A 26,955-nucleotide genomic window follows, 5' to 3' on the forward strand; every position below is an offset into this window, starting at 1 on the left:
ACTCTCCATTTAGTATATAATTAACTTTCTTGTGCAAATGTTCGCGTGTATGGAATGTGCAGAATGGAACCTGTCAGAGACCTGGTTGCTGAAATATGGAAGAAAACAGTTCACAAGGGTTTAATGTATTTAAAAAGTGAAGCACACTTTGTATCTGCGTCTTAGTAAAGTAATGTTTCATGATATATTGTCGGTTTATGTCGCAATGATTGGCTCCTGAGTGAAAAGGTGTGGTTACAAAGCTAAAGTAACTCAGCTTTTCAAGATTTCAACACCATGATTCATGAGTGTCTGAATTCATGAGTTATCTGTGCGCAGCCACAGGAAGTGACTAACTGACGATTACAGCGGGGGGATAAGGAGGGCTGCTCCTCGCTCTTACTCACTGTTTTGCATGTGTCAACACGGAGCACGCTTCACTTGGTCAGCCTGTGTTTGCAGACAATCTGCATGATAGCTCCATAACTAGAAACTCTCAGATTTATTCAAGTGTAAAGACACAAATGTCCCCTGTTCTGTTTCATGCTGACTTTCCTAATCAGTGCATTTCAGAGAAAGAAATACATACACATTATCAGGTATATTCTTATGATTTAAAAGGTATTGTGCAAAATGAGGGCAAGGCCATTCTTTCTGGAGCAGGGAGGGTAATCCTGATGGATGATAACCAGTTCTTGTGAATGATTAACTGGCTGCAAACATGTTCACACAGGGGATAAAAGTGTGGAACAAGGTTCACTGTGACTCGCACTTCAAGGGTACCTCTCCAATTTGTTCAGGTACAGAGGAGAGAGCTGTGCTGTTGTGACAACAATGCAGGATTAAATCCCTGAGTTGAGTTATAGGGTTGAGAGTGTGTATACACAACATCGTGCTCTTTCATGTATTATGGAGGAGCTGTGGTTAGCAGGAAATCTGTTCTCAAGCAAGCAATACTGCAGCGCTTATAGCTCAGGGAGAAACTGTAGCATGTTGTCAGTTTTTGATGTTTTATACCAAGGCCTTTATTTGTTATGCTTATTTTTGTGCATCGTAGACAATGTCCCGAGTCACTGGATGGGAGGTTTTTATTCTAGATTCATAGGATGTTGTGTCAGTGATTATGAAATACTTTGGTTTGCCTGCCAATTTCACTACATTAAGCAAAACAGACGCATCATTTTCAGGTGCTGTATTTTTCCTTTACTAAAATTAAAGGAGCAATTCGTCCCTGGAAAAAGCCACAGTCAGTCAAAGCTGGTGTTCTCTGTAATCGATAGAAGCAATAATATTTGAAATTGGCGCCATAACTGTGGAGAAAGTTGTACAAACAGCTTGTGGTTTCGCCCATTCTACATTCCTACAACACCCAGCATGCATTGCACCCCTCCCTCTGAAAGGAACGGCCCAGCGAGAGACTCTGCAGTGAAATACTACTTCCAGTTTTCCAGTCAAGGACATTGATCCCTGCAGGCAATGGCTCAGAGCGGTACAGAATCTGAAAAACGACGAGAATATACCGGGGGATCGTCTAAAAAATCTTCAGGCCTGCAGTCTACATTTCAAACCTGACGATTTTGAACGAGACATGACATCGGAGGCGGGCGTCGTAGATTGAGGAAGTGTAGTTTAGTGAGCTCCCTGCCTCCACCAGATGGCGCGTAGTCCGGCGGAGGATTTCCAGGGCCCATTGGAGAAGCGGATAGCGTCCTCCAAAGGCACAGAGTGAAATTGCATTTTTTTTCTACCATACTGGCATTAGCTAATACTTTTTGGATGCATCGTAGCTTGCATAGTTAAGAAGCTATACTGGATTTTGGTTTTCCAAAAATGTAATGGTGAAATGATGTAGTGTGATGTCCCAGGATACTCACCAGTACGGCGTCCCGATGAAAGAATCTCTTCTTTGCAAAGTTTTGGTGTTTTTTGCAGACACTCCAAAATCAGCTACAAGAATAAACACAGAAAAAAAGCTGTAAGAAAGATGACTGAAGCTGTAGGAGTGAGTGAGTGAGTTTAAAAACTTCCTTCAGACAAACAGTTTACAGCCTGTAAAGCTGTCATGACACTGTAATGAGCAGATATTCAACGCCAGAATTTATAGCAGCCCTGTTTCCCAAACAAGCTGCCCTGATCCCCCGGCATGGCCCTCAGATTACAAGGGTGTTGTTTTCACTTTGGCGGCACACATTTTTCTCTGGAAGTCGGGATATTACGGGCGGCACACACAGAGTTGAGAAGTGTTTGGCAGAGCCCTGAGGATTTTACTCACAAGGCAGCAGGCTGACTGCTTCAATTACCAACTGGCATGTTCTATTACAGGGACTTAAGTGACTGTCTCGGGCTCGCAGACTACAATTCAAATGTCTTTGACTTCCCGAGCAAACATATCATTTGGACTGTTGCAGCCTGAACTTTGGCAGAAAGAATTCTTACTTCCTACAAAACAATACTACTGCTTTTTATTGTACAACGAATAATCCCAAAGGAAGGGAGTTTATTCTGGTAAAAGAGGGCTGGCAGTGTGGATCCACAGACAAAGTCCTTCCTCTCACCTCTGCTGTAAAATCTGCTGTGTCACTGAGTTTAACTTACACTTTCTTCCTTTAAATGAAGGAAGGGTGAGTCTCTCAAGATACATTATCATGATAATGTGCAAATTATTCTACCCGACACAGCTGAAGGAATGCGTCGTGCCATCGAGAGCTAAATAAGTGCAATGAAGCAGGTGTCCCTTTAAATTCGAGCAATTAAAACAGATGTGACTGACATTCAGTGTTTTTAACTTTTTATTTCAAGTTACAAAATATTGATTCTGTTTTATAAAGTGACCATGACGGAAATGCTTTTATTTTACCTGCTGCCTTTGATATTTTGCTTTAAAGACACGTATGTCTCTCTTAAAATGAGTCCAATTGCTGAACATAACTTCCGCCTGTGCTGCACGGTGGAACATAGTATCTACTGCCGTCTATCATAGGTGGATATAATGCACTTGGCCGACCTCAAAGACAGTTAATTGCTGCTCTCTTGTAGTTAGACATGTTTGGAAACTGTAAATGAGATGATGTCATGACTTAATGAGTTTGACGAGGCAACTCCCAGTGATTATATCGAAGTGTGGTGTCCTAGAGACGACTGTAAGGCAGTGGAAAAATGGTTTTAACATAAAGTACAATACCAGCTTGATTAACAAAATGTGTGTGAAAAAAATCGAAGCAAAACCATAAAATCCAAAAACCATTTAAACCATGTTACACTAAACTAAATGCAGCCAGGGACAGAAAGGCAGGAGGAACAGAAATCAGGCTCTATGCATCTGATAGCACTCTCTCTTCTGTGTTTTAGGTTTGTTTGTCATGACTGAGTGAAAATGAGAGAGAAATAATCGTACCAAAAGTAAAACAGCACGCATGCAAAACAGAGCCAGAGAAGCAGACAAAAAAAAACAGCACTTCCTTAACTGACATCTACATGAGGCACACTAAGACATCATTTCCCCTTTTCAGGTCACAACACTTAAATCAAAAACCTTCTGGCAATTGGGTCGGATCCACAACATCAGCTGTACAATGTGAAGAATGTGGAGAACTCTCAAAAATCCAATAAATGGAAACACGCAAAAATTGCAGAGAATGCAGTTTTCCCACGCAACGCTCACTTAGGATCCTTCTCCAGCGCCACAGGAAGGGTGCTGGGCCTCTAACTGTGTGTGTTTGAGTGTGCGTCTGTGTGTGTGACAGCAGCATACATGTAAGCCAAAGAAACAACAGGACTGATATATTTATATTTATGACATATATTAATTACAGGGCTGATACGGAGACTCACAACCACTCACACTCACACCTACGGGCAATTTAGAGTCACTAATTAACCTAACAAGCATGTCTTTGGACTGTGGGATGAAGCTGTGGTGCCCAGGAAGAATCAATGCTATGGCGTCAAATCCTTGCCAAACTCAAACAGTCACAAACACATTATTTTTGCGAGCGCTGCAACATTTCTCTGCTCGCGAGTGCAATATCGCAGCCTGTGACCAGAAAACTATGTTTTGAGCGCAGGTGAATTGTTTCCCCAAGCTCAGTGCTCTCCTGCTCGCAAAAACTTTCACCTGCTCTTGCACTTGTTGGCAGTGAGTGGGCAGGGGTTAAGTGGTGACACAGCACCTCCGCATTAAACTGTTTCCGGGTCTAGGCTGCTACCACGTCTCCTATTTACAATATGCCGCAGTGCTGCTTTCCTCCCTGTTTTAACCGTTCTGAGTCTAAAAAACAACCTCAGTTGTCTTTTTATTGATCGCCATGTTATCGCAGACAGTGAAATAGACTAACTACGACGCAAAACAACGTTTGGCTTTTACCGGTGGATGCTACCGTTAGCTTCCATGCATAGGTAAGCACCATCCAGCAGGTTCGAAACAAGACCCTTCTTGCTGAGAAGCGACAGTGTAAACCACCGCACCATCAGGCTGCCCCTACAACTATCAACTGTGCCTTAAATTTGTTACATTTTATTGTTGCAAAACTTGAGTGGAGCAAAGCAGTGTTCAAGCCTGCAAAATGGGATTTAAACAGCTTGTCAGCATCCCAAAATGCTGTTACCATGGACTAAAGGGCACTTTGCACTATGATGACAACACAATAAATACTATTCAATGGCTGAATTTATTGTCTGAACTAGTTAAATATCAACTTTGTACGAGCACAACAATCACACGAAACTAGCAATATGCTAAAGATTGAGAATCTAAATCCTTACCCAGTTTGATGTCTCCATCCAGCATGAGCAGGATGTTTCCGGCCTTCAGGTCTCTGTGGATGATCTTCATGCCGTGCAGGTAATCCAGAGCTTCCAGCATCTGCCGACCAACCACCTTAATCTGCGGCTCCGTCAGCCCCCGATCCAGCTCTGATATGGGTGGGAGAGGCGCAGCAGGAGGCAGGAGATGGAGAGGTGAAAGAAAGGATGGATGAGACGGGGGGAGTAAGAGCAGAATGATAGTTGTAAAATAGCAGAGAGCGTTGTGAACACCATGCATAAAATAACGGTAAATCAAAGCCTTGAGAAGCGATCTGGTGTGTGAACTCCCTGAGAGAAAAGAGAAGAAGGTAAACCCGTGAGTCTCTCATAAAGTTTCTGGATAAGTAAACCCAGATCAGAAAGGCTTTCACACATCAGAGCCGGCCGTGCCCTGCAGACTTTATGCTGCTCAGTCTGTGTTTGGTTAGCTGCAGAGGGGGTACGGACAGTTATGAGGATGTGGATTACCCAGTGAAAACAGACCAGGGGGGTTTCCCACACTGGAGGACTCACTGTGTCTGACTCTAGAGCATTCAAGGCCGGACTAGTGAAGTTGCAGTACGTGATCGTTTTTGGAGAAAAATCTAAATGCTGTAGGAAATAAACACACCATGATTTTTCAGTGTATGGACTAGAGTTTTAAAACAGCAGCAAAGACTGAGATCACATCTTTGACCTTCTAACACCTTAAGGTCAGAGCTGAAGCGACGGTTTTGGTCACAGCCCGCAGGTTTGGAACTCGACTCCCATGACAAGGAAGGTGGGGTGCTTGTAAAAATACATAAACAAAGAGAAAGAGAGAGAAAGAGAGAGAAAGCGAGAGAGAGCGAGAGAGGCCTACCGAGCATTGTGGCGTCCACAGCACCTCCGGGGCAGAACTCGATCATGATCTGGGGAAAGACGGGGAGAGGTTAAACTTGACCCAGCTTTATGAGCGTACAGTGTAAACATACAACCGACAGCTGTAAACTTGTTGATCAAGGATTTATGTGATACCACATAAAAGACAGATCACTTTTTATAAGCTGACAATTATCTCATGGGCATTTTCTTGCTACATTCATGAACATGCAGTTTCTTAGTCATTTAAATTGTACTAATGAGTCTTTGACTCTCTTACTAGAACATTCAGCACAGATATAGTCCATAAAGCTTTGGCGCTAACACCTGAGGATCATTTAGATAAACCTTGAATGAACAGCGGCAGTAAAGAGTTCTAGTTAATGAATAACACACATGAACTCCATCAAGGTTAAAAAACAACAACAAATGGTGTAACATCCCCATTCCCTACTATTCACTCTATTCAGTCATCAGCCAAAGGAAAGTGTCAAATCAGTGTCACATCAAAGTTTTTGTGGACACTGGGCTAATATTTTCTTACAATATGTGTAATGCATTCTCATAACAGATGCAGAGTTTGACATTTAATGGCTTTGAGCAAGTGAACATTTACCTTGACTGTAAGGTTTATGTTTTTACACTAAGCATTAATCAGAATAAACGCAGAGTAGTGGTTTGAATTCATGCTGTTTTTCTATCTTTAGCTGTTAAGGGGTTTCTGAGAGGTGTTACATTCATGTACTTTGAGTGTGGATATTTCTGCATTTAAAGCTCCTGTGAGGAGTTTTTCGCTGGTTATGATGTCTCTATATGAGCTACAAAAGCAAACCAGACCATCAGCGACAAGACTGATTTTTTCTATATAGTTATTTTTAATGCCTGAAACTGCTGGCGGCGGGTAGGTGTCAGACGAAGTGGTTAACTGCACACTGCCTTTGTTTAACATTTAAAGTGAGCGATACATATGACTGTTAAAAGAAAGCGGGATGAGATTTTTTGTCCCCACAGGAGCTTTAAGTGAAGCACACTTCACTGCAAGGAAGGTTTTTTAAATCACTTCATACAAAAAAACTAACAGAGAATCAAGGTGAGTTTCATCTGCAGTACTTAAAGGAAAAAGATCGGCACTATATTGAATCTAGAGATGTTCGGATAGCATGTTTTCCCTTGGCTAGCGATTCCAGTATATTATTGGTGTATAATAATTATACTAAAAATGCTGTATTGATGTGACAGGATTGCAGCCGTTGTAAACGTGGCTCAGTAGCCTACGCTGAAGGAATCCTTACCTAAAAACAACTAAGCACAAAGACACAAGCTAAGCTAGTGTTAGCGACAGCTCCGCTTGCGGCATGAAACAAATACAGCCTAAAAATGTGTGATGGGAAACACAGATTGCGTACATTTTGCTACATTTGAATACTGTTAAACTTTCCACTAGCACTAAAGTGTTGTTTGCTATCATCACATGATAATTTAACTAATACAAGTTCATCTTTTCTTATCTAACAGCATCTGCTTGTGGCAGCCATCATATATGTTTGCTGCATTGGCTGCTGTTTTAGAAGGAGAACAAGGTCCAGTTTGTGTGCAGTATCTGATTGTTGCAGGTACCTGAACTGCATTTTCTCCGTCTGTATTCTCAGCCTGCACTGTTAATGTTATGTCATCACTACCTGGAGAGTTCCCGCTGCTCTGTCAAACACTTTCTGATATCTGTGGTGAAAGTACAGAGTACACACACTCTTTAAAAAAACTGGACAGCTGGATTCAAACCGAAGTGTTCAGATAAACTGTCAAGCTGTGACTACATACTTCCTGGGACAAACTGCCAAATGTACAATATCAGCTCACAGAGAGAGTTTGACAGGGGAGGAAAAAAATGTGTAGGAACACTCTCCCTAAATGGCGTCTTGTTGGTATCAGTTACTTCCAAAATTCAACTTTCATTTCCTCTTCTAACACAGTCTCTCTCTGACACACAAACACGCCACAAACTGTCACACAAACACACAAACTGTCAGTAAAACCTTAACATGTTTAAATCAGGTACTCTGGGAAAAGGGAAATTAAGACACCACAGGATTTGTCTTAAACACAAGGTTGCTTAATGCTGCTGATGTCCTGATTACAAATGGTCAAAGGTCAACCCCAGGTGGAGTGCAGCATACCTGCTGTGTGATGTCATCCTTTTTCATTGCTTGCTATGACTACACTGTTAAAGCATCAAGCATGGCGCTGGACAGGGCGTGGAGTTTCAGTCCAGACAAAGACAAACAGAGAAATTACTAAAGTACAAAAGGAGCACACACACACACACAAATGCAAAAACTATGCATACCTTCATGCACACACACTCGCATGAAGACACACACTCTTTGTGGAAGATGAGGAATGTCAATCCTGGCACCCAGCTCCCGGATGACACGATGTCCTTCTCTGAAGTTTAGATCGACAAACCCAGTGTGTGTTTGGGTTTTTGAGTTTTATCAAGGGATGTTTTAGTTTGTCTTGGTCTGTTTTAAATACAGTTTCACATTGTCTTCTATGACACAGCGGAAACACAGTGTGGCCTGTTTGTTTCACGCTCTGCTGCTGCCAACTTTCATATCTCCTTACTGCATCACAAAGATTTGGACTTACTTTGACCTGTTGATAATTCTCATCACAATAAAAGTTGTATTAAAGCACCTAAAAAACTTCTATTTGTCAGTAACTATAAAAAATATCTAAATCAGCAACCATAAATGTTACAGATTTGAAAGCTACATTGTCAGTTGCCGATTAAGATTTAATACAAAACTGGTTAATGTTGATATTGTTTGATATTCTGATTCTTTTCGTCAATTTTGATTGGGCTAGATGTGTAGAAAGTGACATCATCTTTTTCAAGTTTGGCCACGCCCACTTCAAACCAGGAAGAAGAGCATAGACAAACAAACAAACACAGAAACTTAATACAGAAACTTGTCATGCAGAAAAAACCTGTATTGTTGTCGTGGCAACTTGTTAGCTAGCTTGAAATGTAGTAATTACTAGTAGTAACGTCAACGTTAGTAGTATGATGACGGTTACAGCTGGACAGCAAGGAAGTGGTTGCCATAGGTTGCACATAATGATATGCATAGCGTCACCACCTGGGCATTAACGGGATTGGCTCCGTAGGTGTGTGACGTCTCAAACCTGCCAATCTGAAAACGTGTTGTTCAGCCTGTCCTTGGTACACCGCAGTTTAAAAGCAGACAGGCCCAGCCATGGAGATGGCTGCTTATATCCGTATCAAGTAGTTGTGTATAATAGACTGTCAATATTTCCTTATTGTATTTTTTTCTAAGAAATACCAGTAAAAGTGTTGGTTTTCAGGTTTATCCCCCATTTCAGTACAAATCACTTCCCTATTCTTACTTACTGCTAACCAAACATATATTACTGAATTCTTCTGTTTAAAAACCACCGTCCTAAACTAAATAACTTGCCTTAAGTAGCCAAACACTGTACGGCCCAACCTAAACAGCTGTACATTACACTGTGTGTCAGCAGCAACTGCTCTGTGTTTCCGTCCAAGTCTCTGCAGCCTGTCTGAAAGGATTCCTGATGACGTGTTGTTCTGCAGAGAAGAATGTGACCCGACTGGTCAGGCGGCATACGAAGCATACTCGCTTTGGGCTGAACATAAATGCACACACAAGCTTTCTCTATGTCTAACCCAAAAAACATCAACCAAACAGACTTATGCCACCATCTATAACCATGTATCCAATTGTTACAGTTAGGCTTCGGATTAATCTAACTTTTTACCCCAAAGAGATGCTGGTTTAAGAGTTTTCCAGTCTTAGCCAATCTTAAGTTGTACATTGTCTTACAATAAATCATGTCGCCATTATTGAGTGCATCATTTATTTTTTTAAGACAATGAAACCCAGTCTACAAAATCCCCCAAAAAAGCCTTGAATAATTGGAGCAGGCCTTGCTGACTTTGCATTGTTCCTGCAACTCTCTGTACCTCTAACAGTGATTTTCTGCCTCTTTCTGACCTTAAAACCTGCAATGCCGAACAAAGGAAGAATTACGACCATATAAAACCTGAATCACACAGACACACTGTTGTACTTTGATGCTCTATGAACATGACTAATGCCTCAGTGATCTGTGTATACAAGGTGTTGCCAACAAAGACACGACATACTGACATCAATCGATTCGCTTCCCAGTGTCATCATAAGTCTCCTAGCAACAACAGCTGGTGCCATCACTGTATTTACAGTTCACTGTATGCAAACAATGACTCACGTATAACAACCACACGATTAAAGTATATTGCTCTTGTCTCTAAACACCAAGAAACATTAATTAACAGCAAAACACATCAGGGTCTCTTATTCGTGTGAAACTAAAGTCTCAAACTCTGGGTGCACACTGCTGTCAATCAATCTTATAAATTCAAATATATAACCGAATTATAGTAAAAAATGTATATTCAGTTATTAAAATTAATATTCAATGTGAAAAACCTTAGCACTACCGCGGTTGTCTCGCGTGTTCTTGTATGTCCTTGTGTGCACTCCCTTGGTTACGGAGCATCTTTGAATGCACGCAAGCAAATAAAAACGCTGAGCAAGCGTGTGGTAACGATGGCAGAGAATTCAAATCCCAGCCCGGGTGGAGAAAGAGGGATTCTCACCCGCAGCATGACAGACAGGTGTGGGTATGTTGATTTTTTTAAAAGACGTGTTTATTTTTAAAATACATCTACCTGTCACAGCACAGCTCACTCGGAGCGCTGAATGTCTGTTGTACCGCAACATAATTATTTTATTTATTTTGAAGGTGTAGGCAGCCGATGTTGATCTTTTAAAAGGCATCTTCATGTGTAAATAAATACCTTTGCAAGTTAGTTAGTTAGTCTCTCGTTGTATCAGTATGCCGGCTTGTGTACATAATGCGCAAAAACAGATAATGGAATAGTTCGAACCTCTGTGTTTTTTTTTTAGAGGGAATAATCAAACGTAATTTTTGGCTAATTTTGACAGCACTGCATTATACACAAACACACACAAACACACCAAGAAGTTTACCACTCATGAGCATAAGCACCTTTCAGAGTGTTAGTAACACTTTATAACCTGTTGTTTTCACTGTCATGGTGCATAAAATGGGTTAAACCAAGATTTTATCGTACATTAAGAAACTGTCTGTATTCCTCATATTGAAGTAGAGAAGCTGGAGTTATTTCTATCACTCTTTACTAAAGAATAAATGTGTGGCTTTTGAACCTCTAACTAGAAACTCTGCAAAAAGCATCATCCCTTACTGAGATCCCTTATGAATGCTTATTATAAAGTTTAACATGTTCTGCAGGATCTGAAAGGCCCTTTGAACCCTGTTGCAGGTTAAGAAGGAATGCCCTAGTTTCTGACTTATTATTAGTGGCACAAAGCCATGTGGACAGCTGTGCAGGTTTTTTTACAAGGTAATATGATGCTATAAAAAGGTGTTTGAGATTTCTGCTTATAGCCTAATACAACAGACATAAATAAAAAAGTTTGTTGTGCTCGAAGCATGAAAAACAAAGGGGAAAAGTTGAATCATGTTCCCACTTTGGATAATCCAGAGTATTTATTCTAACGACCTTTCACTGCAGAAACAGTCCATCAGTACGTATAAGGCGGCAGAAATCTTCGGGGAGAGAACTCTCAAAATAGTTACGCTTAAACAAGCAGGTTCAACTCAGCTTGTAAATAATGTGTGTAAATTCTCCTCTGTGTTTATTGTCTCTTTCTTATCTACTTTAAGTGTCCTCCTCCCTCTCTCCCTCTCTCTCTCTCGCTCCCTCTGTTCATTCTCAGTGTGCTGATGTCAGCAGTTCTGTCCCCATGTTAAAGGCCCTCTTTTTCTCACGCTGTGGGTCTGGCTGCCCCTTCTACCCTAAAGAGCAGATTGTTCCTTGAAGGGAACAAACAGGCCTTCTCTAACTGTCTCTCTCTCTCCCCCTTTCTTTCTTCCTCTATTCCTCTCTTACTCTGTAGAAAGCAGAACGGGTGGGTCGCTACCGGAATGCATCGTCTCGACCCTGCCCAGTCCACCCAGTCTGAGGTTACTGAGGCTCGACCGCTAACTGCTTGGCTAATTGTTGTAGCAATGATGTTCAGAGCAGTTTGTTATAACTGTTGTTCGGATGCTCTCAGGTCCAGGCTGACTTACAGAATAAAAAGTAGAAAGCACACGCATTAACATCTAGAATAAGAGAATAAGCTAGAGTCTGAGCACAGCTTGGAAGAGAGACAGTAAAGCAAAAGCAGACCCTCTGAAGCCACACACCCACAGGCACAGGAAGCATGTGGTCTGAATGCTGCAGGAAGGAATATTTGTACATGTGACAAACTAACACAGTCTCACAGTCAGCTTTGACTGATGAAGAACGTTTGTTCTCTACAGTTAGGAATTCCTGCTATGGACAATACAACCATGGCTAGCTGTGATTCTGGGCTGTCCAAAGCTTTGTTTGTGTGTCTGTGTGTGTGGAGACAGAGACACCAGGTCTTATCCAGATTTCATTGGTTTATTATTGTTGGCCAGTTTTCAGAGTTATATTTCTTGAGATTTGTATGAAATCAAACCCCATTCTTGATGCCATATATGACCGGATTTTGGTGCAATGGCCATTTAATGTATTTAGACACTAGAGGCGGGGAATGTCAGACCCGTGCATCTGTAGCTAAACACAAGTTACTCACAAGAAAACAAAGCATGCACGTACTCCAGCTTAATTCTATTGATAACAGCCTTAATGTTTATTGTTTGCTCTCTCATGCCAGAACTGTATTAGGTTATTACTAATGCAGTCAAACATCTTAATGCCATTTTAAGGGACTGCAAGTGTTCTGGTTTCCGTTTGTACTACGCTTGTAGTCCTAGTAATATTGACGTATATCACGTATCAGCAGGCTGCGGCGTATGCAGGAAGAACAGTCCGTGTGGAGAGCAAAAGCAGGCGGAACGTAATGCGCTGTAATGACATCCCGGCTCCCATCAGCTTCATCTGACGATGATTTAGCTTCTTATTAATCTCTATAAACAGACATCTGCATGCTAACAGCTAACAATCTGCTCTAGATCTAAAATTCAACTTGAGATAAATTCCCTTGACGCTGTGTCATGAAAGCCGTTCACCGTTTAGATTTCCTGACTTCTTTGAATGCATCAGATCGATCCGACTTCCGTTCAACAAACGAGTATTTTAAAAGTAGTTTTCTTCTCCTCTTGAGGACGGACCTGACGAAGCTTCATTTTTACTTTGTACTTATCTGCATCATGATGTTGAAATTTTGGCAAAGATAAGAACCCGTTAATTAAAGTAAATCACAAGAAAAACGGTTTCTTTTTCTGTAAACAATGCAGCACGCAGGAAAGGAAGTGGTTTATCGCTAACCGCTGGCTATACGCCCAGCATGTTCACCGTTGTCTTTAGAGGCTAAATCATCATCAGACTATAGCTGATGGGATCTGAGATTACCAACTGGCAAAATATGTGGTGGCTTTTACTTTGAAGGGACGATAGGGAACTACTTGGTATCATTCATCAAAAATGTGACAAAATAAGACAACTGTCATTTTTCATTGGTGTATATTTTTCTAAATTTGCAGAGAGAAGGGGAACGAGCTGCTTGATGAAGAGTTGCATGACTTCCTAACTACACTGTGGCCTGCTGTTGTTTGGAAGACTACTCGCACTGTGCACAGTGTGAAATCAGTGACTACAACAGCCCACACTTGTGTATTGTTTTTACTGTGTTTGCAGTAAAAAGCTGCACTTGCCGTTACCAAGCCAAACACGGGTAAATCCAAAGTATTTCAAAATTAAACAACATACTGAACAATTACTTTGGTTTTGATTACTGAAGAGAAGCAGAAATGACGAGCTAAATTCATCTTTTCTTAAAGATATTCCTGCATAAAAACATGCACAACTTAAATGTACATGTTACATTTAAAACAACATGACAAGTGGAGGGTTAAAAGCACTATCACAACTATCTTTAGCCTCATCTCTGTTGAAATTCCTAAGAAATTCAAGTTCTTGCCCCAGCATGAAGTCACTATTATTTTACTTGGCCAGGCGAACTGGGAGATTACAGCGTGAGCTGAGAAGTTTACACTTGACCCAGTGAGCGAGTGTGGAGAGGGAAAATAACCGGAGAGCAGAAAACGCTGAAGTGAAATTGATCTCTGGGCTTGCAGGAACATTAGGGTGAGGATTGGCTCATTTCTGAAGCATTAAGTCATCCCCTGGGGGTTATGTGTCATCCCTATTTAGGCAATCCACTTTTCTTATCTTTGTTTTACAACATACTCTGAGAATTATACCCTAGATGGGATATTTTTGTAAGAGATTAACAACATCCCACAAGCCTGCCAACATACAGGGTTAAATGATCTCTTATTCTACCTCCCTGCTGAGAGGTTGCAAAGAAAACTTGGTGTACACAGACACAGAAACTTCTCATAACAGTGAAAATAATACAGCTTGTGAGGAGGGTGATGGTGCAGATACCAGATAAAGCAGCCCTGACCACAGTGTTCGCATGCAGCTGCATACTGTCTTGTTCTTTGAAGTTAACTGGATAAAACAGGTTCAATTTCTTCTTAACAAACACTATCAATTGTTTTTAAGTTATTTTTCTTCATTGTTAGCTTTAAGTGCTTAAATGTGCAAACTTTAATCTGACCATTTTATATTTTTAAGGCTGACTTGTTTGTTAGTGTTCAGCAAAGGAGACATGAAACAAAAATCACTGTGGTTTTTGCCTAAAGCAGCTTGTCCTAACCAGACGCCCGTGGTACCTACCCACAGTTTGTTGTCATGGTAAAATGCATCAAGCAGCTTGACAATGTAGCGGTGGTCACATTTAGCCAGGATGTCAATCTCGACGATGTAGTCCTCCAGCTCCTCCTCGCTTTTTGTCTCGATCTGTTTGGCTGCGGCGAGAACTCCCGTCTCCTTGTTCCTGGCCTGAAAGACAGAGAAACAGAACATGAAATTCAGCATGGAAGAGTATTTACAGGTATTTTATTTCCTGTTTTTTTAGGATGAAATTGTTTTACAGCAATTGAAATTAGGGACAATCTTTTCAGGGGGACGAAACCGATGAGCTTAAGGAGTTTCACTTCTCAAGAGAGGATTTTTTTAACTCTCAAACTACATAAACATAAATAGCAGAGTAGATACAGGGTGTGGATGTGTGATACAAAGAGGGTGTGAAGAACATGTATCACATGCTTACATTTCTTACATTTCTTTATTAAATGCCGAACTACAAGGTAAAAAATATTGAAATAAAACTGACAATATAAGTCTACATTTAGACATAAAGATTAAACCAGTTGCAAATTGAGCTTAAAAGATCGGTTTATTGTGCTTGTTGTACGTGTCCTTCTCTATGCGAGCAGACCTCTTCGCCCCTAATTTTTCACCCAAAGGAATCCGAAACGTAAAGAATCACGGCACACAGCAATTAAAATGTTGACTAACTAACATTTATGGACAAAACAGGAAACTCCACACCCTCCCTGAGCAACTGGGGTTAAAGAAGGAACCACGAAAACCATCAAACATCAGGGTGGCTGCACGAGGACACACACATAGACGCTGAATTCCTAGAAATTTTGAGTAGTGAAGGGAACCGAACGTAAACATGAGCGGATTTATCAGTGCCCGTTCTGGAAAGTATCAAAACACCCTCACCATAGGGTGACTCAGAGTGAAGAAGAAGGAACAAAACACACCATGTTCCTGCTTGTGTAAGAGACAGAATGTTTTCAATGCTGACTGATGGGTAAGCTAAATGTGACGTTCATGTGGGCCTGCAGGCAAAACGACACATTTGGTGCCATAAGTGCAAGAGCAGGACCGGAGACAAGACTGGACAATGATATTTCATGGTGAGGAATGGAGGCGATACCGTTGTGTGCATGTACGTGCGCACATGTCCACCAGTTGATACACGGCAGACTAAACAGCCTGGTGGGGTCCGATGCCTCCACGCTTTTACAGGGGCTGTGGGAAAACATCTGAATAAACAGAACAGGCTCACAGAAAAGTCTCTAACTCATCTCAGTCCGCTACAACTATGTGCGTGTGTGACTTTGTCAAACAGAGCTCTGAAGAAGCAGAACTGCCCCTACAGAGCAACCCACAGTGTGAGTCAACAGGACGTCTCCTCCTGCCGTCAAACCATCAGTCAGTCGGTTAACAAGCCCCGACAGTAAACACAGGGACACCAGACACTTTCACTTCTCTGCGAACATCTCAGGTCTCTGCTAGCCACTCCCCTCCTGCACTCACGCCGTCAGCTTCATCACACTCACTGTGTGGGGTCTGATTTCATGCAGAGGATAGTGTACCGACTGTCTTTGTGTTCTGACATCCAAGTCAAATTTAGTTTTATGTTTAGTTTGCCAACCAGTTTTAATAACTTCAAATGTATAAAACTAGTTTAATATGAATTTACAAGTAATGGTTTCAGAAATGCCCAAATAAAGGTAATGTCATTCTGGGAAAGCGGGTGTCACAGCAAACCGCACAAAAAAACACACATGCGCGCGCACAAACACACACACACAACACCGCACAGCTCTATCCCTGAGATTTAATCTTGTCCGTAACAGTCCAAATAAAAAAAGGCAGCATGGCACATTAAATTACACAAACACACAAAGAACCAGCATGTGTGAGCTGATAATCTTATGTCCTACTGTAGCTAGCAGCTAGCATGGTAAAATTAGCATGATGCAGCAGAAGCTAGAATTTGTGACCTCCTCTAATTCTCTAAAAAAAAAAAAAACTACTCCAACAACTTAGCATTGTACTTCTATATCCTTGTCGAACTCATGACGGACAGTTTAAAAAATCAGGATAAAAATGGTTAAGATCAATTAGAGAGGTGTGTAATGCTAGTGGCGGCTAGCTTAGCTTCAGGCTAGAGTTAAGCAGAGTTTAGGAGCAGGCTGGTAAACTCGCTTCTTTTGAACCAACTCATCAAGACTTTTTCTTTACCTGTGTTTCTGTAGTTTTATAGTCTCTTTTAAACCTGAAGTCTTCAGCCAAAACTGACATAATTGGTGGAGGTCTCCTTTCCCTACAATGCAATTTGGACAAACTAATTTCCGGAAGGCAACAATGAAAAATAGTTTTTTTCTTGCAACACACATTACTTGAAAGCAGTCGTATTTTCTGGGCAATAACTGTCCTTTATTTTATTGTAACAAGACTCAACTAAACAAATGCCCTTCTTTGTCATTTTCCTCCACTTTTGTGTCTACATGTGACTTTCAGAATAAAAGCACGATGGCTGACTTATACCTGACTGAAGTATAAGGAGTGTTGTAATGTTGTATGTGGGCGATTAGATCCACATATTTTCCAAAAGGACACTTGGGATGAAATTATTTTACAGCAATTGAAATAGAGGTAAACATTTTCAGTGTTACTAAACCCACAGGCTTGGCAGTTTCACTTCTCAAGAGAGCAAACTACAGAAAACATAAATAGCAGAGGAGATGCAGGGTGTGGCTGTGTGATATAAACAGGGTGTGAAGAAGATGTATCACACTCTTACATTTGTCGACCTGTTATTCATTATATGCCGCTCACAAAGTTAGTATTATTAAAATAAAACGGACAATATCTGTCCATACAGAAATCTGTCGTTAAGATCAAACCAGTTGCAAAAATTAAGCTTAAAAGATCTGTTTATTGTGCTTGTTGCATGCTTCTTTCTCTCTGCCGTCCCCCCAATTTTGCGCCCAAAAAGGAATCTGAAACGTAAAGAACTGTCTCACAAAAAACATATGAATGTCTGCCGGCACATCAAACATGTTTTATGTCCTGAAACAACAGAAGAGATCAACTTTTCATACGAATGAAATTAAAAGCATTAACTATAAACATAAAAGTCTGAAGCTTGTAAATGTCCTTAGGTTGTTTCTAAGTCTTAACTTTTCAATAGCCAGCCCCTTGACCCAGCTTCACAAGGACGCTCACACACACACACACACACCTTTACATCTCAGTGGGAACACAGCTGAGGAATGCGCCCCCCGGCCTTCAGATGGTTTTGAGAGTGGACAAAGAAGGTAGACTGAGAGTCCGGCGCCTCATGCATTCATATGTGGTGCACTTTTCAGTGGAGCGGGGAATGCATTACGTCAGTGAAGGTCCTCAAATACAGTATGCAAACACGTGTTTGTTTATGTGTGCACCTCAACAAGTGTATACACGGCACAGAGAGGAAATTACAGCGAAACGCCTCATTGTGTCTCACATGGGACCCCTGACTTCCTACAAGTTAGCGTGACATCAAGGCAGAAGTGTGTGCAGATGTTTGTGGCTGTTTCTCTCTTGTGCGTACAAACCGAAACAAGGAAATGATTCCAGGAGGAGGAATCATCCTTAACTTTAATCTGTACTACGATCTGCCTCTCCATCCAACAAGAATTCCTGTCTAGTTGATCGACATCTTTAATCTGCCACAACAGGTTTTAAGTTAGGTCATGACATTTAAAGGTCATTTATTCAGTATGAAATATTTTCTGCCATTGTTGTTGATTGTTTAGAGTTAAGGACAGGCATAGAACTGATGATGTAGCTTTGAAGTGTCTATAGTGCCTATAAGCAATTATAGGAGTAGCAAATTACCTTTTTTAAAATGAGACAAAATCTTATTTAAAAAGTCAGATTTTAACAATACATCTGAGAGACTACTTCTTTTATGCTGTAACACACCAGGACGCTGGAACTTGGAGCTTAATATTTCCACACTTTTAACAATCATTACTACCAGACCTTATACTTAGATCTTTGTGAAGCTTTGCTGCAAGAAGATATTTCTTTGGCCTTTTATGTCTTTATTGAAAGTGAAAGGAAGGTGGATAGTGTTGGAAACAGGGGAAGCGAGAATGGGGATGACACGTAGCAAAGGACCGCCACATCAGGGACCGTAACCTCTGTATGTAGGACGCCCCAATATTATGCTTTTCTAAATGATATATGTTAGGGCTGGGCATTGGCAAGGACCTCACAATACAATTTCAATTTGTTTTCTGAAAAATTAAAAGTGGAACTGAGAATACAACTTGTTGTGTACCACCTGTGGAGAAACAGGGTTGTCTGCGCGGTGGCATTTGTCTCTGTTTTGGCTGCATAACCGAAGTGCGGTCATACGTCTGCTTTTATTTATTTCTCTACCAACCTACACATTTAAGTGTGTTACAGGTGACCGTAGCAGAGGCTTGCAAAGGGACGAAGGCTCCCAGTCACACCTCCAAAATGTCAACGACAGGTTGTGCGACCCTGCAAGTCGAGCAAGTTAAATGTTTGATTCTACAAATGTTAGCTCTCTGAGCCCCAGCGGGGAATATTTGCCTTAAAGGGGGACGACAGGAGTTGTTTCCAGTTGGCCAAGAAGGCCCCTCCTACACAAGACAAAATATAGTGACAGGAAAGCAGAAGAAGAAAAAGAAAGAGATGCAAGAAGACGTCATGTAGAAAACTAAATCACATAATTACAGTTTACAGCCACAGGACAGCAGAAGTAACTACATAGTGTAGCTGCTGAAGTCGTCCCAGGAGAACACAATGCATCACTGCTTCTATGCCTCTGACTCTTCACTCTCTGTCTCACTCTCCTCCACGGCAGAAGTCTCTGGTTTTGTTTGGGTCTGGTTTACATGGAGATCAGAAGGACTTGTTTCTGCTCCATCTCACTAGTCTGATTTCCCTGTTGATTAGCGACTTAGCTTTGATGTAGGCTAAATGCAATAGGATTAAGCGGAGGACCCAACCATTTGCCTAAAAAGACCATAATGTTAAAAGACACTGTGCATTTTGTGGCACGTTTTTGTGTGTAAGCCATCTCCCCGAGTATGATCCGACTGTTTCAACATCTTACATCTTGTATCTAATCCTCTTACCGCAGCACCTCTCCGTCCTGCCTCATTCATCACTGCCCCGCTGTCTATCTTTTGTCTCCCTCACCACATTTGTCTGTCCTCCTGTCCTGCCTGTATATCTCTCCCCATCTGTCATGTATATTTGTCCATCTGCTTTCAGTAACAGTCCGTCTGAAGGACACAATCCATGACCGAGCTGCTCAAAGAAAGCTGTAAAAGCAGATGTTACCGAGCCATGTGTTGGTGCCCAAACACACTGTATGTACCGCCAGACTGAGTAAACACGCGCGCATAAAGGAGACGCTCCCAGCCTCGTGTGTGGGTATCATTTACTATTCAAACAGGCAGGCTTTAACAATCAATCAAGCTGGTAATTATACTGTTTAATACTGTATCTGTGTCGGCTTAAATTTATGCTGTGGGGGTGTTGGCTTAAAAGCAGGGCAGTGGATCGACCTCATGAAGGGTATATTTTTATTTTACAGTCAGCTTCTTTTCCCCAAGAGAATGAGCAACAATTAATCACCGTGTCAATGAACCAGCCGACCTCCTGTAACTTACACCACAGAGAACTTTCCCCGGGGTCAATCACCTCCAGTTTGAACGAACATACCGCATGCTGACATGCGTTTTCTTCTTGTATGCTGCGTTACGATCCCTACAAACACACACCTCCCTTTAAGGGGAATGTGTATGTCTAAGACCTTTGCCCCATCATAAACCTTTAAAGCGCCCCCTCCTCTGCCGCCTCCCCCCTGCATGTCTGTGAGCAGGAATGTGGTTCTCAGTTCCTGCATCATGACGGCAGCTCATAAAAGCTCTGTTCTGACAGCAGACGCCCGTGGAGGTGATGATCTCTCATTCAGAGAAACGAGGTGCACAAGCAGAGCATGCAAAACAGCTACACGTGAGCTATGTAAATGCTTTACTGCAGAAGTATGTGGGAAAAAAATCTAACTTTTGTAAAGCTTCAGTACTTTCGCCGTGGGTGTAATTTCCACCGGGGATGGGAAGACGTGCCCCCCTCACTTCTACAGCTACAGTTTGAGCCTCCTACTGTCTAACAACCAAAGCTCATCATGACAGAAGGTTTCATCTGATCAAAATGTTAACACACTCATCTTTAGACCTCGGTTATTACGGTGCACTCACAGCAATTAAGCTTAAACAAGACATAGTGAAAGATTAAGATGTTTTTGACCTTTTAGGCGACGCTACACATGTCCTACATTCTTGCTTTAGGCTGTCGGTGCTGCAGCCACTAATCAGGGCTGAAAAAAGAGTCACCACAGTTCCTCTACAGTTCCAGGAAATTAATAATAATTCGGATGCTTTTTTTCAACACACAGTTTTACTAACAAGTTGTGACAAAGACTCAAAAAAAGTTGGTCAGTGCATTAAGTTGCACAAATTTTCAAGGCTCTCTTTTTGTGTGGGCAAAATATCAATATGGCAATATATCATCGACGCCGTGACTCGTGCAAAACAATAAGCAATAGGTTGGCGCTAAATATTTTAATTTACAAATATACACTCTAAACAGAATTCCCTGTGATTTTGACTCACCGCGTCACTACTTATGACATGAATGAGGGTAGCACGCATGAAATGACAGCGGGATGAAAGAAGAAGAAGACTGCAGTGGGGTAATGTCCAACAAATACAAAGTCCTAAATTGTTCTGTCATTCTGTAAATTTAATTCACAGACTGAAAACATGTACATCGTTTCATCTCAGTTTGGGTCAACACCAAATTGCAGTAAATAAGTACATTAATCCTGCACTTTACCTTTTTAGGTACTCTTATGTTTATCAGATATCGTAACGTATCATTATGTGATTGTCTTGCGATATTATCACAGAATCCTTATATCGTGATATTATCGTTATCGTAGGCCACGTGTTGTGTATTGCTTGATATCATGAGTTACCCTGCGATTCCCAGCCCATATAATAACATTACTGTGGATAAACCAATGTAATTCTAATTATGTCATTCTAATTTGCTTGATTATGAGAGGCTGTATAAAAAGAAAATGCATATTCTATCAATTATATAACTGTTAAACCAAACCTGCAACCGTGCTTAAACAAACAGCATGTGTTCCTTCAGCTACAGCAAGGCCCGTTTACTTTTATGGGTGTAAGCCTCAAGTTGTCTTACATGACATAACACTCCTTTTAACTGCTTCTAAAATACATATGTTACAGTGTAAAATATAGCATAACAAAGCACTACACCATTGGCACAAGCCCTAAAGAAATCTCCAGCAAAGCTTACATTCAGGCTCGTAGACGGTGGTTAAACATGGGCGTGATCATGTTTTTATGGCAGCATGGGGTTTTCTCCTGTCGGGCTCTCAAAACCATTTTCAAAGATTAGTTCACTTTACAGGAAAGAGACTACAACGCAATTTCAGGGCTGCAAGCTGGGACTTTCTTTTCACCTAGACATGCAAGTAGAAATGTGAATTTCACACCTAAATATGTGGCTGACTGCGACCTTAAAAAATGTGAGACAAAGATAAACCCCAAGATGCAGCAACAAGCCTCTTCAGGATGTGAATGTTTTCATCAACATTGCGAAAGGTCCCACGATCAAAACCTTGACGTGAACAAACCTTGAAGAAGCAACAAAGCAGGTCAGTGAGGCAGGAAATCATGAAATGCCACAGAGAGAAATGAAAGCCAAAAAGACAAGGAGGCTTACACTGCTTTCATCAATCAGTCATACTCGTGCAAGGCCTTGGAAAGTATTTCAAAGCGTAACACTTCCTGTATGCAGCTTGTAGAACACAATGAAGCAGCAACAGATTAGAGGGTTACGTGCTCCTGGTTACAGCGTGCAAACCAAGACGAGAAACTAAGCTCAGACAGGTAGTGTGAGACGCCGAGATTCAAGATAATTCAGTGCAACTTAATCCAGAATAGATCTTAAATAACTTCAAGTGGAACAAGTATCCAGGATGTGCGTAAGTAGACATATTTGGCTACTGTAAGTATTTTACTCTGCTTTTTCATTCAGATTTCTATTCACATTCTAACTAAAGTCTTTGACCTCCAGCTTGACAAAAGCCTGTAACTCCCCGCTGTATAGAGATGTAGGAACACAGATGCAGCTTTCTGTAAGTGCCAGTAACACCGTCATCTCATGGCTGAAGGGGACTCCCAGCATGCCGAGCCCACACCCACCCCGGCGCGGCTACTATCAGTCACCGTCAGCCCGGCTGCTCCCTGAGATTAGACCCAGAGTTTCAGCAGCACTTGACGATCGTCTCAGTAAAAAGGAGCATCTTTGTGGCACTACCTTTAAGCTGAAACATTTCACATCAACCTTGTGGTTTTCCTTTGCAAAGAGGATGTTGCGACCTTTGCCACCGCCTCCTCCACACTGCTGACACTCAGAGTGTTTCTCTTTAACTTGACTGAAGAGGATAATCATGTTCCATAAGCCTTTCGCTCATTCCACCATCTGTCAATTCAAGTCACACCAGCTGTTTTTCCAATAACCGAAAGCAGGATTTCCTCCACCCTCTGGCCTGGTGGTAAACATCTTCAGAGGACACGTTATTTAACATAATGTGCCTAAAATAATTTGCAAAAAATTAAACACTGGCTGCAAAATAGTGGGCCACTTCTCCTGCCCAGGCGTCCAACAACACTGATGCTCTGTCACAGCGTCTCAACAGGACTCACCAGGCTGTCCCCTAACTGTAACATAAAGCCTTACGCGGCAATAACAGACGCTCAGAGAGACTGCTATTGGTAGAAAGGCCGGATAAAGGTCACATGGAGTGGTGGTAATGGATGATGGATAGACAGAACGACACAGGTCCTTCTCTCAGGAGACCGGGGCATGAGTCCTGTGTGACCACATGTAAACAGTGTCTTATTGTTTGAAGCTACCCCATGATGTTTTTCCTGACCTTATCCATGTGGTTTGTTTTGGTCCTCCCGTGACCTAACCAAACAAACCGTTATATGTCACCCAAGTGTTAGACAGGAAGAAAACAGGCTCTACCATGTGCATGACGCACAGGAAGATAAATTGTGGGTTTGGATGAGACACCAAAGGAGTTGGTGTTTAAAGACCTAGGATAGGATAGTCCTTTTGACTAAATGCTTACCAAAATGGACCAAGGGATAATCCAGTTTTGGGTTCGGGTAAAAGACAATCAAAACCTTTTCGGGCCTTAAAGTGACAGAAGTTAATAAATGTTGTTCCTGAAGTGTCAGAAGTCCAACACACATCTTTACATCACCGACCTCCAGCGATAAGATGCACTCCAAGTTTTAATCCCACAATGGGAATCTGACGGAGCGCAACCTCCCAGCCTGCGCGTGTCTATGGAAACGCTTCAGCAACAGCGGCAGCAGGGCAATGTGCTCAGCGGCACGCGGCCCATTAATTAGTGAGGGGAACCATGCAACTCATCTGTTTCACGCTTCAGCTGCAGACACACACCTTTACACGCATGCACACACACTCTCTTTCCAACAAGCGCAAGCATGCATAGACAGACGTGATCGAAACAAGACAGCACCCTAGACAAGACACACTGCGGGGACAGGAAGAGACACATTCTCCTGTCATGACTGGAAAGGAGAATGAGTGAAGACCCTCCAGGGAGACTGTAATTTAAAGGAATCAAACTGCAATTTAAAGCTAAAAGTTACACTTCTAAAAACACTGATTACGCTGTAAATCTTCACATTGCAACAAACTCCAGCCTGTCTATGAAAGCTGTCACGTTGTTCAACCCTTTTTTGGTTCACGACCAGAGTGCTGCAATTTTCATTCCAAGGCTTCATTTCTCGAATGTAATTCCTGCACTAAACCAATGATACAATATCAGCAAAAAAAAAACAACACTGCCTTTGGGTCTTTAACTACTGTTGGTGACTGTCTCACTGATGGTGGGCAGTGATACTGTAACCCTGTGACACAGAAAACATGAGAACGTCAACAACGGCTTGTTTGTCCACGTGTGTCGGCCTCCTGTGAGGCTCAAATTTACGAATGGATCCTCTGAATTTGGTTGTTTACTTTGTCGAATTAGTGAGATAAGAACATTTTTCGTCAATAATGTGAACATAATATGAACTATTAATTGTATTGTTTGATGATTCATCTACTTGTTTGTTATGTGAAACTCTTATGTTGCTGTCTTGGCCAGGACTCTGAGACTTTGTGTCTCAATGTGATGTTCTAAAGGTTAAATAAAACATTAAATTAAATTAAATTACTTTGACATTCATATTTAGTTAATTATGCTTCATTATTATTGGTATCACTCTGAATGCAAATTAACTTTTAAGAAGTCTTTTAGTTTGAGAGTGAACATTTTAGGAAACCTGCAATTCTTCAGCGTATTGACTTAAAGTGATAATCTGCCAGAGAGGGTAGGCGGAGCTAAGCGGCTGCTTTTCCGGTCTCTGCAAGTGTTGCGAGTAAACAGTAATCTACTATGGCTGAACAAACAAAGAAAAGATGGATGACTTCAGATACAACTTCAACAATAAGTGAAAATCCAAAGAAGAAGAAACAAATTCAACGCTCAGATGAAGGCAAACAGTCTAAAAAGGAAAGCGACCGACAGCGAGGAAAATCAAGAGTTACAACCGGAGCCAACCGTGGACGTCACACAAGCAACACTGTCTGGATATCTGGGAAGAGTGCTCCCGCAATTACCGTTCGCCGTATCGCCATAGGTGAAACAAAAGTTTTTTAGACAAGGAAGGATTTCATTATTCATATTTTCAGTAAAGAAGACAAGTATCTGGTGCCGGTTTAGCTTAGCGGTTAAATTGAGCAGCCCATATACAGAGGCTACAGTCCCGGATGCGGCAGCCCCCGGTCTCAACCCCCACCCTCGGCCTTTTGCCACCATGTCATCCCCACTCTCTCTTCCCCTGTCTCTGACACTATCCACTGTCCTCTCTCTCTCTGTTAATAAAGGCATAAAAGGGTAAAATAAATAAATAAAAAAAGAACAGTTACACCTACAGAGTGAGACTCTACAACAAAACATATTTGATAACTGAGAACTTATATTGCTTTTTTATGAGATCCATCCCTCACAGTGTTCTTGTGATATAAACACACAGCTCGATGTGTCCTGAACACACCCCTTAAGTAACTAAGTGAGCTGTTTTTCTCCCAACAGTGACATTAACCTTTGGAGAGTCATTTTGACAGGAGCGCTCTGTACTCTGCAGCCAACACTGCAATTAAAGAGGCCTGTGCTCGATCTCATGGACAGATGTTAGAAACAAAGAGGAGCTTCGGGAGCAGAGGCCCTTTGCCTTGAACAGAATGATAAGAATTCATGTTTTTATGACGACACGATCATATCTGCTCTGCGGCTGGTCGCAAATCAAAACAACAGGTTTTTATGTGACTCCGACAGCGTGATAAGCAGCTGATTTCACTTGTGCTAAAGTCTGCTTCCATCACGCCTGCTCTATCAAACACTTTAACAACGGAAAAACATCTGCGAGCCACCACTCGAGGCCTCCTCTCCCCTCCCACAGACGGGCTGATTATTCGGGGGGTTTCAGGAGCTGTGAGAAGAAGCTGTCCCCCTGATTAAGTCCAACAACTTCCTCTCTTGGCCGTCATCTGCTCCCACTCCGCTCACTCCCTCCTTCGCCCCCTGCTCTCCATCTGACACATGCAGGTGTGGAGCTGTCCTCCTCTGAGCCACTCGAAGAGAGGAAACAGGAGCCAAAGCAGAGGCTCCATATTTGTATAAGAAAGGGCAAACATCACAGGGATAAGTAACATTTCAGAGAGCTCGCCAAGAGGAATGACGTCCAACAGAGCAATGAGCAACAAATCTTAAAGTTTGAACAACTTTGGAGCTGCTAGCCGAGAGTCAAATTAACTTTTCTGCAAATTTCAAGCAGCTTGCTTTCAATCAGTTTACGTTCATAAAGGGAAACTGAAAGCGATGTCTGTTTTTATGATGCAATTGTCGCCTCTATTCCATCCTTCTCGCATGACCTCTCTGCTTAAAAGACACATTAAAGGACAACTTATGTAATGTTTGATGCAGAGCAGGAGCAACATGCACATGAGTTTAACCATTTTCCTTTCCGGTCAGTGCAAATAAGTCACTGTATTCCCTCTGAGACTCTCCCTTTCAAAATAAAGGTAGCACAGGGGTGATGATGTTGAACTTTTAAGAGTATATGCTACAGTTTCTTCTCCCCAGGGTTTGTAGGTACACTGTCCAGTAAAAACAAAATACCTAAACAAGGTGGAGTCCTCGAAAAAGACTGCATTTTCTGTTCCCCGCAAGCATCACTTCTTCCACTGAGGCCCCTAAAGTGTCAAAGACTTTCACTGTGCTCCACCGGGCAGTGCACACACAGAGTGAC

The 26,955-nt window shown here is 41.8% G+C and overlaps 1 protein-coding gene across 1 annotated transcript in view; it reads right to left on the bottom strand.

The window, feature by feature from the left end:
* stk10 (serine/threonine kinase 10) overlaps positions 1-26,955 on the bottom strand; it is a 51,289-nt gene that overhangs the window by 23,162 nt on the left and 1,172 nt on the right. The window contains exons 2-5 of the mRNA XM_069671951.1: positions 14,471-14,635; positions 5,624-5,672; positions 4,741-4,890; positions 1,854-1,926 (exon numbers count right to left, since the gene is read on the bottom strand). Coding sequence (XP_069528052.1) covers positions 1,854-1,926; positions 4,741-4,890; positions 5,624-5,672; positions 14,471-14,635 — 437 coding nt within the window. The remainder of the gene's footprint in view (positions 1-1,853; positions 1,927-4,740; positions 4,891-5,623; positions 5,673-14,470; positions 14,636-26,955) is intronic.

The sequence above is a fragment of the Semicossyphus pulcher genome, unplaced genomic scaffold, assembly GCF_022749685.1.
Source record: "Semicossyphus pulcher isolate SPU_LCO1_2020_fin unplaced genomic scaffold, fSemPul1.0.p SCAF_10, whole genome shotgun sequence".
Lineage (NCBI taxonomy): Eukaryota > Metazoa > Chordata > Actinopteri > Labriformes > Labridae > Semicossyphus > Semicossyphus pulcher.